This window comes from Heptranchias perlo, chromosome 41, assembly GCF_035084215.1.
Source record: "Heptranchias perlo isolate sHepPer1 chromosome 41, sHepPer1.hap1, whole genome shotgun sequence".
Lineage (NCBI taxonomy): Eukaryota > Metazoa > Chordata > Chondrichthyes > Hexanchiformes > Hexanchidae > Heptranchias > Heptranchias perlo.
Window position 1 is genome coordinate 3,232,684 of NC_090365.1, and position 13,842 is coordinate 3,246,525.

Genomic DNA, 13,842 nt, shown 5'->3' on the forward strand with positions numbered 1-13,842 from the left:
TCAGCTCTTTAACCACCACCTAAACAGGCAGATTGGGCTTGGTTTAATGCCTCAGGCAGTGCAGCACTCCCTCAGTACTGCATGGAAGTGTCAGCCTAGGTTATGTGCTCAATTCCTGGAGTGGGGTTTGAACCCACGACCTTCTGGCTCAGAGGTGAGAGTGCGGCCAAATGAATCACGTTGACACTGGATTAGCAGTTGCTGTAAGCCACCTTTCCCTGTGTAGTCCCTCCCATCGAAAAGCAGAGCCTACACCAGCTTCTGTCTGGACATCCTCTGCTCCATACCAGAGAAACTAGCCACGCGTCAGTGCAGCAAGGACAGCAGAATGGAGAGCGTGAACTGCACGAACAATGTGTAGCAGAGGAGGACCCTAGAGGGCAAAGCTGAAAATCAGCATCTCCGCATCAGGGATAGAAAAGGAGGCGAGTGACCCTCTGAGAAAGCCATTTAATCAGAAGCGAGGTCTTTTGAGACAGCTTACAGAAAGTTAAGCAATCATTCTTGCCGTTTGACTTTCTGGGTTTCCTCGTCACAGAAATCAGTCGATTACTTTTTTGACACAAGAATTCAATTTCTTTGAAATCACCAACATTTCCACGACTTGGGCCTATGGGATTCCCATTAACCTGCTGGCAACCAGAGACTTCCTCATTCAACGGCTAGAACTGAGTCAGTGGTTTCAGAGTGGGGAGCAACAGAGGCCCCAATCACAAAGGTCACACGTTAGATGATCAGTTCCACCTGGTGAACCCCCTTCCCTCCTGCCCCAGTCTTCTACTCCTGACCCTTATGACCCACAAAAGCAAAGAGGCAATGTTTTTTTATTAATTACAATCTGTTTAAATGATGTTGGGGTGAGGGATAAATATTGGCCAGGACACCAGGAAGAATTTTCCTGCTCTTCTTCGAATGGCAGCCATGGGATCTTTTACGTTCACCTGAGAGGGCAGACAGGACCTTGGTTTAACGACTCATTTGAAAGGCGGCACCTCCGACACTGCAGCACTCCATCAGTACTGGCACCGGGGGACTGTCAGCCTAGATTATAAGAACATAAGAAATAGGAGCAGGAGTAGGCCAATCGGCCCTTCGAGCCTGCTCCGCCATTCAATAAGATCATGGCTGATCTGATTATGGGCTTAAGGCTCTGGAATGGGACTTGAACCTATGACCTTTTGGCTCAGAGGCTACCCACTGAGCCACAGCTGACACTTAATAAATAAAGGAATATGGGAAGAGGGCGGGTAAATGTGATTGGGGTTGTTTTCTCGTGTGAAGAGTAAACACTGACATGGACTGGTTGAGCGGAATGGCCAGTTTCCGTGTTGTAACCTCTGTGAAAGTAAAGTTAATTTAAGTGATCTGTAGCCACTGGATGTTTTAAAGGGGTCCAACTGTTCCCTTGGCCATTCAATAAGAAGCAGCAACTCATTAAAACGTTCCACATCTTATGTAATTACCAATCACATTGCACAAAGTGGATGCTCCATCTTACACTCAAGTTCAAAACTCAAGCTCCGTTCTGGTAGTTAGTTCAGGTCAAAAGTTCATAAAGTCACTTAAAGCTTTGCCCATTCCCATGTGAGGCAGTTTCATTATCAGCACACTCTCTTCAAACACCAAGAGGTCAGAGTCAGAGAGTAAATTTTTGCTAAAAACAAATCTTTCACTGGTCATATAACCTGCTGCTCTGTAGATCTTAAAGGGCCCACGCTCAGTTACGATTTCTTTCCTATGATTATTGGCTCCAACAGTCTCTGCATGCTGAGTTGCTGGGCTAGCTTCTCGGCGTAAACTTTAAACAGTGGCACTGGATCCTAAAAGAAAATTTTAAAAATATGTTAAGATCACCTGGCACGACAGTTGCTTTAACCTCACTGCCTGCGGCTCCGGCAGACGTCACTCATAGCAGGGTTTGATTAAATGGACAATAGGGGAAGGAGAGAGAGAACTTGCATTAATACAGCACCTTTCACGACCTCAGGACACCCCAAAGAGCTTTATAGCCAATGAAGTGTAGTCACTTGGCGGCAGCCAACTTGGGCACAGCAAGATACAAGAAACAGCAGTGAGATAAATGACCAGATCAACTGTTTTTAGTGATGTTGGTTAAGGGATAAATATTGGCCAGGACACTGGGGAGAACTCCCCTGCTCTTTTTCAAAAGAGTCGCCATCAGATCTTTTATGTGCACCTGAGAGGCAGACAGGGCCTTGGTTTAACGTCTCACCTGAAAGATGGCACCTCCGACAGTGCCGCATTCCCTCAGTACTGCACTGGGAGTGTCAGCCTGGATTTTGTCCTCAAGTCTCTGGAGTGGGACTCGAACTCGAACCCACAACCTCCTAATTCAGAGGCGAGAGTGCTGCCCACAGAGCCACGACTGACAACTGGGTAGATCAAACAAACCGGCACACGTCCGAACCAAATACATCTACAAAATATTAAAAATCTTACGTCTGCATGGACTTTCATTATAAATTCCTATGTCCACATTCATAAATGGGAACTGCCGTCGTAAACTTGTCATGCTGTAATTACACCCTCCCACCGGTGGGGTGGGGGTGCAGTAGCACCTCAGTTTTGTGCCTCCCTCAGCCTGGACCACAGAGAAACTCCTGTGCTCCAACCAACTCTACTGCTCAACCAGTAAGTTTTGCTACTTAAATAATAATATAAAACAAAAAGTACATGATGAGAAAAATAAGGACAGAATGCATGACTTTAAAACGGGACTGAATTACATCTGGTCCAATCCCATTTCACTTCCTCTGTGCAACAGCACAGGTGTCGGACTAATGGAAAAAAAAGATTGTACATCTTAAGCAGACCATGTGGGACAGTTGTTTCACCCACTTAGCCTGCTCATTCCAACAAACCGAGTGCAAGCTGCAGCATTGTGGACTCTCCAACCTACACTGTGCAATGTCAGCCGTGTCTCAGTGGGTTGCACTCTTGCCTCTGAGGCAGAAGGTCGTGGGTTCAAGTCCCACTCCACAGGCTTGAACACAAAATCCAGGCTGACACGTGCAGTGCTGAGGGAGTGCTGCATTGTTGGAGGTGCGGACACTCAGATGAGACATTAAACCGAGGCCCCGTCTGCCCTCTCAGGTGGATGTAAAAGATCCCACGGCCACTATTTTGAAGAAGACCAGGGGAGTTCTCCCCGGGGTCCCGGCCGATATTTATCCCTCAAACAACATCACTAAAAACAGATTATCTGGTCATTATCACATTGCTGTTTGTGGGAGCTTGCTGTGCGCAAATTGGCTGCCGGGTTTCTTACATTACAACAGTGACTACACTTCAAAAATACTTCATTGGCTGAAAAGTGCTTAGGGACGTCATGAGGTTGTGAAAGGCGCTATATAAATGCAAGTTCTTTCTTTTCTTTTTACATCAGTCCTCGGGTAACCAGGTAATGAACACTTTAGACATTCCTTCCTGGTCCTGAAGGCAATTGACCGAAAATAACAGCGCACGAATAGAACATTATTCAGCCCTGATTTGTCCCATTCTACAAGACATTCCTGTGGTCAGCAAATGCATCAACCACCTCCAGCAAACAGAATTCCAACCAGCTTAAGATGCACGTGATCAGAAAAGGTGTGGGGTTCTACAGTGGAACAGAAGTTAGGCCAGCATTTATTGCCCTTGAGAAGGTGCTGGTGAGCCTTCTCGGAACATTGGGAAGGAAGGAGGCCATTCAGCCCCTTGAGCCTGTTCCGCCATTCAATTAGATCATGACTGATCTGCATCTGAACCTAATTTACCCGCCTTTGATTCATATTCTTTGATGCATTTATCTAAACAGGATACAAGGTTTGACCTGAAATATCTGCAGCAATTGGCCGTAATACAGGACGGGGCCACATTTCACATTACACAAGAGAAAAAGATTTAATACAGTCAATATTTACTGGTAGATCTCCCGTGGCGTTGCTCACAACAAGTTAGAGGATGTGCTGTCTCATAAAGGCAAAAATATTACACCACACGGCACAAAAAATGTTTAAAGTGGTCTAATTGTTACGTTAAGTAAACACAGACTCAGAGGTCACTTAGAGTTCAATTGTTTTTTCTGACAGTGAATTGCAGCAAACAGATCGTGCTGGTCAGTTGTAGTTTGCAGCTGAGAAGCACACGGCATCCTAAGTCTGCTCTACATCTTTAACAAACCGTCATACCTGTTGTGTTGTAAAATATTGCACTCCAACTTTCCCTTCCTAGCGATATTCCCAACAGAAAAAGCGGTCTCTGTGCAGTGTCTGAACTGGATTTCACCAGACCCTGCAAGGGGGATCAAGTTTTGCAATCATTTATATAAATGATTGAATTCACCTTTTCAGAGAATCATACAGCTTAGGAGGCCATTCGGCCCATCGTGCCTGTGCTGGCTCTTGGAAAGAGTTAAGTCCCGCTACCCTGCTCTTTCCCCATAGCCCTTTTATAAATATAAATACAATCCACAGACTGTATTTTTAAAGAGAGGAGGCTGTAGTTGACTCAGCGTTAAAGACGATTCAATTAGAATTTTTCTCGTTACCCTTTTCTCCAACAGCTTCTGTTTCTCCACAGCTTCCTCAAGGCTTAGACCGACCCACTCAGCCTCTTCTTCTGGAATCACAAACGCCTGCAGCACACAAGAGATTTACACCAGTTTGACAATACATCAAAGAATCGTACAGCACAGAAAGAGGCCATTCGGCTCATTGTGTCCGTGCCGGCTCTTTGAAAGAGCTATCCAATTAGTCCCATTCCCCTGCTCTTTCTCCCTAGCCCTGCAAATTTTCCCCTTTAAGTATTCATCCAATTCCCTTTTGAAAGTCACAATTGAACCTGTTCCTACAGCCCTTTCAGGCAGCGCATTCCAGATCAGAACAACTCGCAGCGTAAAAAAAAAATTCTCCTCATCTCCCCCTCTGGTTCTTTTGCCAATTATCTTAAATCTGTGTCCTCAGGTTACCGACCCTCCTGCCACTGGAAACAGTTTCTCCTTATTAATTCTATCGAAACCTTTCATGATTTTGAACACCTCTATTAAATCTCCCCTTAACCTTCTCCGCTCTAAGGAGATCAACCCCAGATTCTCAAGCCTCTCCATGTGACTGAAGTCCATCATCCTGTAAATAAATTTTTAATGAAAATTCACATGCCTCTTTTTAAAGTTAACATGTTGCACAAAGCTCATGCCTTGCTCCGTACCTTATATTTGTTATAGATGAGCTCCTGTTTCACAGCATCGTCAGGGTAAAGCTCTGTGTCCTTACGAGCGAGTCTGAGCAGCATTCCACGCTTCAGATCCATCCCCAGCTTTGAATTCAGGTCGACCTTTGGAGTCTAGAGAACAATTTGCACCAAAATAAACTCCAGCTTCTCTGGGAGTTGACGACCCCTCAATATCCCCAGAACTGGACTTCAGCGCATAATCCAGGCTGACACCAATACAGTACTGACGGAGCGCTGCAATGTCGGAGGTGCTGCCTTTCGGATGAGATGTTAAACCGGGGCCCTGCCTGCCCTCTCAGATAGATGTAAAAGATCCCACTGCACTACTTGAAGAGGAGCAGGGGCGTTCTCCCCAGTGTCCTGGGCCAACATTTATCCCTCAACCAACATCACTAAAAATAGATGATCTGGTCATTATCACACTGCTGTTTGTAAGCTTTTTCAATGCATGAATCGGCTGTGCATTTGCTTATGAAACAACAATTATTGCAATTCAAAGTAATTTATTGTATGTGAAGCACTTTTGAGGTGTTTGAGAGGGGTGATAAAAGGCGCTTTTAAATGCAAGGCTTCCTGTTTTTTTTATTCGTTCATGGGATGTGGGCGTCGCTGGCGAGGCCGGCATTTATTGCCCATCCCTAATTGCCCTCGAGAAGGTGGTGGTGAGCCGCCTTCTTGAACCGCTGCAGTCCGTGTGGTGAAGGTTCTCCCACAGTGCTGTTAGGGAGGGAGTTCCAGGATTTTGACCCAGCGACAATGAAGGAACGGCGATATATTTCCAAGTCGGGATGGTGTGTGACTTGGAGGGGAACGTGCAGGTGGTGTTGTTCCCATGTGTCTGCTGCCCTTGTCCTTCTAGGTGGTAGAGGTCGTGGGTTTGAGAGGTGCTGTCGAACAAGCTTTGGTGAGTTGCTGCAGTGCATCCTGTGGATGGTACACACTGCAGCCACGGTGCGCCGGTGGTGAAGGGAGTGAATGTTTAGGGTGTTGGATGGGGTGCTAATCAAGCGGGCTGCTTTGTCCTGGATGGTGTCGAGCTTCTTGAGTGTTGTTGGAGCTGCACTTATCCAGGCAAGTGGAGAGTATTCCATCACATTCCTGACTTGTGCCTTGTAGATGGTGGAAAGGGTTTGGGGAGTCAGGAGGTGAGTCACTCGCCGCAGAATACCCAGCCTCTGACCTGCTCTTGTAGCCACAGTATTTATATGGCTGGTCCAGTTAAGTTTCTGGTCAATGGTGACCCCCAGGATGTTGATGGTGGGGGATTCGGCGATGGTAATGCCGTTAAATGTCAAGGGGAGGTGGTTAGACTCTCTCTTGTTGGAGATGGTCATTGCCTGGCACTTGTCTGGCGCGAATGTTACTTGCCACTTATGAGCCCAAGCCTGGATGTTGTCCAGGTCTTGCTGCATGCGGGCACGGACTGCTTCATTATCTGAGGGGTTGAGAATGGAACTGAACACTGTGCAATCATCAGCGAACATCCCCATTTCTGACCTTATGATGGAGGAAAGGTCATTGATGAAGCAGCTGAAGATGGTTGGCCCTAGGACACTGCCTTGAGGAACTCCTGCAGCAATGTCTTGGGGCTGAGATGATTGGCCTCCAACAACCACTACCATCTTCCTTTGTGCTAGGTATGACTCCAGCCACTGGAGAGTTTTCCCCCTAATTCCCATTAACTTCAATTTTACTAGGGCTCCTTGGTGCCACACTCGGTCAAATGCTGCCTTGATGTCAAGGGCAGTCACTCTCACCTCACCTCTGGAATTCAGCTCTTTTGTCCATGTTTGGACCAAGGCTGTAATGAGGTCTGGAGCCGAGTGGTCCTGGCGGAACCCAAACTGAGCATCGGTGAGCAGGTTATTGGTAAGTGCCGCTTGATAGCACTGTCGACGACACCTTCCATCACTTTGCTGATGATTGAGAGTAGACTAATGGGGCGGTAATTGGCCAGATTGGATTTGTCCTGCTTTTTGTGGACAGGACATACCCGGGCAATTTTCCACATTGTCGGGTAGATGCCAGTGTTGTAGCTGTACTGGAACAGTTTGGCTAGAGGCATGGCTAGTTCTGGAGCACAAGTCTTCAGCACTACAGCCGGGATGTTGTCGGGGCCCATAGCTTTTGCTGTATCCAGTGCACTCAGCCGTTTCTTGATATCACGTGGAGTGAATCGAATTGGCCGAAGACTGGCTTCCGTGATGGTGGGGATATCGGGAGGAGGCTGAGATGGATCATCCACTCGGCACTTCTGGCTGAAGATGGTTGCAAACGCTTCAGCCTTGTCTTTTGCACTCACGTGCTGGACTCTGCCATCATTGAGGATGGGGATGTTTACAGAGCCTCCTCCTCCCGTTAGTTGTTTAATTGTGCACCACTATTCACGACTGGATGTGGCAGGACTGCAGAGCTTTGATCTGATCCGTTGGTTGTGGAATCGCTTAGCTCTGTCTATAGCATGTTGCTTCCGCTGTTTAGCATGCATGTAGTCCTGAGTTGTAGCTTCACCAGGTTGGCACCTCATTTTTAGGTACGCCTGGTGCTGCTCCTGGCATGCTCTTCTACACTCCTCATTGAACCAGGGTTGATCCCCTGGCTTGTTGGTAATGGTAGAGTGAGGAATATGCCAGGCCATGAGGTTACAGATTGTGCTGGAATACAATTCTGCTGCTGCTGGTGGCTTACAGCGCCTCATGGATACCCAGTTTTGAGCTGTTATTCTGAATCCATCCCATTTAGCACGGTGGTAGTGCCACACAACACGTTGGATGGTGTCCTCAGTGCGAAGACGGGACTTCGTCTCCACGAGGACTGTGCGGTGGTCACTCCTACCAATACTGTCATGGACAGATGCATCTGTTTTTCCCGTCCGTGCAGCCCTATACACGGAGAGACATTGCCTCATTTAAATCAAGTTGTTAACCACTTGTAGACACGCGGGTGTGCGCCCGCACTCTAACAGTGAGGTCAGGAATTACTGATCATAAGCAAAAGGGGTGCAGCAAAGGATATCAGCTTAAAAGACTTGCATTTATATAGCGCCTTTCACAACCACAGGATGTCCCAAAGCACTTTATAACCATCAAAGTACTTTTGAAGTGTAGTCACTGTTGTACTGTAGGGAACGCGGCAAGATCCCACAAACAGCAATGTGATAACGACCAGATAATCTGTTTTTAGTGATGTTGGTTGAGGGATAAATATTGGCCCAGGACACGAGAGAACTCTCCTGCTCCTCTTCAAATAGTAGCCGTGGGATCTTTTACGTCCGCCCGAGAGGGCAGATGGGACCTCAGTTTAACGTCTCATCCGTGTCCTCCACTGTGCAGGAAAATTCTATAATTCCGGCTGCCACTCGATCTCCCTCCACCTTCCTGGTTTCAGGCTCCGAACTGGGGGCCTCTGACAAGCAAAGGGGAGAACAGACACCTGATCGACATTGAGCGAACTTTCACCGGGCTCAAATCAAACCTTACCATCAGTATATAGAAATCAAAGCCGTAGCAAGCGTCCACCAGGTCCAGGGTCCGCATGGTCACTGGGATGGTGAAGGTTTTGTCCAGGATTTCGCTGTAAAGCTCTCGCCTAAACACCTGCGGCTTCCAGGTTTTCCTCAATCTTGTCGAGAGCTGCAGAGGAGACCAACAGAAACAGGCAATGACAGAGTGAAGCAGCACGGCCTTGGGTTTCGAACAGAAATTTTGGGGTTAACAACTCTGCGCTCCTCCAATTCCGGCCTCTTGCACATCCCCGATTTTCATCGCTCCACCATTGGCGGCCGGGCCTTCGGCTGCCTGGGCCCCAAGCTCTGGAATTCCCTCCCTAAACCTCTCTGTCCTAAGGCGCTTCACAGGAGCGATTATCAAGCCGAAATTTGACACCGAGCCACATAAGGAAATATTAGGGCAGGTGACCAAAAGCTTGGTCAAAGAGGTAGGTTTTAAGGAGAGGTGGAGAGGTTTAGGGAGGGAATTCCAGAGCTTAAGGCTCAGGCAGGCGATTAAAATCAAGGATGCGCAAGAGGCCAGAATTGTGGGAGCGCAGAGCTCTCGGAGGGTTGTAGGAGGTTACAGAGATAGGGAGAGGGGGTGGGGGTGAGGCCATGGAGGGATTTGAACACAAGGGTGACAATTTTAAATTTGAGGCGGGGAATGGCCGTTTGGGCTAAGTATTGGGCTTTAGAACAGGAGGCAAGAAAATAATGCTAAAATTACACAGAAACCTTTCGACATGCACCACACTGCCACTCCATACCTTGTCATTGTTGGCGTATCTGTACCCTTGTATATAGCCCTCTCCCCCCCACAACCCATTCTGCGACTCTGGTGGGTAGTAGATGGGAATCGGAACGTCCTGCACCCGCTCTGGTTGCCCAGTCCGTGGGTTCGGTTTGTATTTAGCCCCGTGGGGTTTAAAATGAACGGGCGCGGGCTCTCGGTTCTCGTCGAGGGAGCGGAGGTAATGGGCCGGTAACCGTGCTCGGATCCCCTGCTTCAGCCGCAAGGCCTCCCAGATCCTGGGCGGGTATTTGTGGAGCGGCATCTCTCGGCGTGACCTGAAGAGGAATCGGAAAGGAGTCGGTTCAGGAGAAAAGCAGGGACGTAAACACTCACCAAGACCCGACCCCTCTCTCTCTCTCTCTCGTCCTTTAAGACGCTCCTTAAAACCTACCTCTTGCGACCAAAAGCTTGGTCGCTTGTCGGAATATGCCCCTCTGTCCGCCCCTCCCCCAAAACCCACATCCCTCAGAGGCGACCATCCGCAGACTATTCGACTATGGAGTGCATCACAGCTAAGCCCAATCCTGGCCCACTCCCAGTGCCCCACACACGCACTTTCCAGCAGAGCTCACTGGGGTCACTGGTCAGGAGCCCTGGCTGGTTTTTTACCCCATCCCAAGGGCACTGAGGACAACTGAGGGCAGCTGACTCAGCACAGGCCGGGGATGCGACCAGGTGCGAGGCCCCGCAGGCTTTACCGGGAAGAAGCGCCTCCGACAGCCCCTCCACCCTCTCCCCGTTCCTCCTCCTCTCGTCACCGCCGCGCCGCCATCTACCGACAGACCCAGACACTCACGCCAGGGCCCAGGCTTCACTCCCCCGGGCAAGGCCGCACCGGGACAGTCCGCCGGAAGTCCCGCCTCTCCGACCTTCTCATTGGTCAATCCTCTCACCCCCCCCCCCACCCGACGTCGCCTGCAATCTAATTGGCTGCTGCTTCTGTCAATCGCACCCGCCCGCCCCCTTACACTGAGGGACCGTCTCAGAATTGGCCACTGGGTTAAAACCAAGGGGACGTCGCTAAATGGTCCCATCTGCAACTTTCAGACGAAAAGTCATTGGCTTGAAACATTAACTCTGTTTCTCTCTCCACAGAAGCTGCCTGACCTCCCGAGTGTTTCCAGCATTTTCTGTTTTTATTCCTAATATCTCCTTCTGCGGCTCGGTGTCAAATTTTGTTCGATAATCGCTCCTGTGAAGCGCCTCGGGACGTTTTACTACGTTAAAGGCGCTATATAAATGCAGGGTGTTGTTGTTTATTGCAAAGGTCACTTGGAGAGGTACTGGAGAGCACTGGCCTGCCTTCTGGACAAGGTGAGAGGATACAGTCTGTTCCGTAGTATAAAGCCTGGGATAACGGGGAGAGTCGCTGAGATTCTGGATCCTGAAGTCACTGTGGGTGCGAACAAGATTCCTGGAGTCTGAAGCCTGCAATCTGGACTTGGCTCCTCCTTAGCAAAAATCCCAACAACAGCATAAAACTGCACAGCAGACAAGTCAGCCACTTGAATTAAATTTGGCAATTTTATTGCAAAGTAAATTCATTCATAACCTGAGCACTTAAACAAAGAGATGACCACAGTCCAGTAGCGGAGTTGCCTGAGGCTATCGCTACTGTCTAGCCGTCTGTGCGTCACCGTCTGAAGAAGAACTTGCATTTACGTAGCGCCTTTCACAACCTCAGCACGTGCCAAAGCGTTTTACAGCCAATGAAGTGCTTTTTGAAGTGTGGTCACTGTTGTAATGTAGGAAACGCGGCAGCCAATTTGCGCACAGCAAGATCCCACAAACAGCAATGTGATAAATGACCAGATAATATGTTTTAGTGATGTTGGTTGAGACGAATCATTCCATAGCTGATTCCCTGGCCGGGCTGCTCCTGTCACAGGGAGTATTTGATGGCTCCACCAATTCAGAATCAGAGAATCATAGAAAGTTGCGGCACAGAATGAAGCCATTCGGCCCATCGTGTCTGTGCCAGCCGAAAAAGAGCTATCGGTCTTAATCCCACTTTCCAGCTCTTGGACCGTAGCCCTATAGGTTACGGCACTTCAAGTGCACATCCAGGTACTTTCTTTAATGAGTTGAGGGTTTCTGCCTCTACCACCCTTTCAGGCAGTGAGTTCCAGACCCCCACCACCCTCTGGGTGAAAAAATTTCTCCTCAGCTCCCCTCTAATCCTTCTACCAATTACTTTAAATCTGTGCCCCCGGTCACTGACCCCTCTGCTAAGGGAAATAGGTCCTCCCTATCCACTCTATCTAGTCCCCTCATAATTTTATACACCTCAATTAAATCTCCCCTCAGCCTCCTTTGTTGGAACGAAAACAACCCCAGCCTATCCAATCTTTCCTCATAGCTAAAATTCTCCAGCCCTGGCAACATCCTCATAAATCTCCTCTGTACCCCCTCAAGTGCAATCACATCTTTTCTGTAATGTGGTGACCAGAACTGTACACAGTACTCTAGCTGTGACCTAACCAATGTTTTATACAGTTCCAGCATAACCTCCCTGCTCTTATATTCTATGCCTCGGCTAATAAAGGAAAGTATCGCGTATGCCTTTTTAACCACCTTATCTACCTGTCCTGCTGCCTTCAGGGATCTGTGGACATGCACTCCAAGGTCCCTCTGTTTCTCTACACCTCTCAGTATCCTCCCATTTATTGTGTACTCCTTTGCCTTGTTTGCCCTCCCCAAATGCATTACCTCACACTTCTCTGGATTGAATTACATTTGCCACTTTTCTGCCCATCTGACCAGTCCATTGATATCTTCCTGCAGTCTACGGCTTTCCTCCTCACCATCAACCACACGGCCAATTTTTGTATCATCTGCAAACTTCTTGATCAAGCCCCCCACATTCAAATCCAAATCATTAATATTTACCACAGAAAGCGTTTGAGTGAGGTGCAGGCCCGAATTTCTCAACCAGCCCTCCCCGAGCACACCAGCACTGACCATGGAATCAGTCCTTACAGAGGAAGGGACATTGCTCACTGTGGTGAAAGGTTCAAATATCGAGGATAAAAATGAGGAAGTTGGGAGTAAGCAGAGCGATCAGGGGGAAACTCCTCACTTAAAGGTATCGGCCAGGCTCAGTGGGCAGCTCTCGTCACCTCTGAGTCAGAAGGTCATGGGTTCAAATCCCACTCCAGAGACTTGAAGCATAAGGAAAAGTCCCAAAGCTCTTCAGAGCCCAGAATAAATACCAAGCCTACGAGGGAGATATGAGGAAGGGGGTGACTAAAAACTTAGTCACGGAGGTGGGTTTTAAGGAGGATCTTAATGGAGGGGGAGAAGTTGAGGGACAGCATTTGGGACTAGGCGGCTGATGATGGGGTGAAAGGAGGAGACGACGCATGAGGTCAGAAACTGTGTAAAGGGAGATTGGGAACACTGCGTCACACCAAACTGACAATAAGACCAAAGGGGGGAACTAGTGAGAGGAAAGGATAGGCTTGTTTGGGCCTAATGGCCTTTTACTCCTAAAAGTTTTACTGTACTTCAAACATACACACAATCATACACACCACGCACAAACACATGTACACACACACGCACATACAGGTACGCACAAACGCACACATACAATGTCGCGATTGCTGGTGTAATGTCACAGGACGCTACGGTTGGACAGGTGAGTATTGGACAGGTGAGTATTGGACAGGTGAGTATTGATGGACAGGTGAGTATTGGACAGGTGAGTGTTGATGGACAGGTGAGTGTTGGACAGGTGAGTGTTGATGGACAGGTGAGTATTGGACAGGTGAGTGTTGATGGACAGGTGAGTGTTGGACAGGTGAGTGTTGATGGACAGGTGAGTGTTGGACAGGTGAGTATTGGACAGGTGAGTGTTGGACAGGTGAGTGTTGATGGACAGGTGAGTATTGGACAGGTGAGTGTTGATGGACAGGTGAGTGTTGGACAGGTGAGTGTTGGACAGGTGAGTATTGATGGACAGGTGAGTGTTGGACAGGTGAGTGTTGGACAGGTGAGTATTGGACAGGTGAGTGTTGGACAGGTGAGTGTTGATGGACAGGTGAGTATTGGACAGGTGAGTGTTGGACAGGTGAGTGTTGATGGACAGGTGAGTATTGGACAGGTGAGTGTTGGACAGGTGAGTGTTGGACAGGTGAGTGTTGGACAGGTGAGTTTTGTCAGTCACCCAGCCACTGCTCCCTTTGGTCAATCACATCAGAGCTTCCTGGCGCCCAGCTGAAAGATGCCCAGGCCCTTCGGCCCGTCAGTGGGGGCCCCACGAACTCCGGCTGCCAGGTGGCCGAGTGAAAACCCTTTTGTCGCGGAACAACCGCTTCAAATCCGG

General features: G+C 48.6%; 1 protein-coding gene across 3 annotated transcripts; it reads right to left on the reverse strand.

Annotated features, from left to right (window-relative positions):
* Positions 1-1,438: 1,438 nt before the first annotated feature.
* On the reverse strand, positions 1,439-10,395 carry mrpl28 (mitochondrial ribosomal protein L28). Of its 3 annotated transcripts, none has more exons than XM_067974902.1 (6): positions 10,312-10,395; positions 9,490-9,790; positions 8,712-8,864; positions 5,209-5,343; positions 4,550-4,636; positions 4,159-4,293 (listed from the first exon to the last, which is right to left on the reverse strand). In XM_067974902.1, the coding sequence occupies exons 2-6, from the start codon at positions 9,775-9,777 to the stop codon at positions 4,174-4,176; spliced, it is 783 nt and encodes a 260-aa protein (XP_067831003.1). In that variant the 5' UTR covers positions 9,778-9,790; positions 10,312-10,395; the 3' UTR covers positions 4,159-4,173. The 3 variants fall into 3 exon arrangements, with proteins under 3 accessions (XP_067831002.1, XP_067831003.1, XP_067831004.1); XM_067974903.1 differs by lacking the exon at positions 10,312-10,395 and adding an exon at positions 10,214-10,290; XM_067974901.1 differs by lacking the exons at positions 4,159-4,293; positions 10,312-10,395 and adding an exon at positions 1,439-1,820.
* Between the last annotated feature and the right edge of the window lie 3,447 nt (positions 10,396-13,842).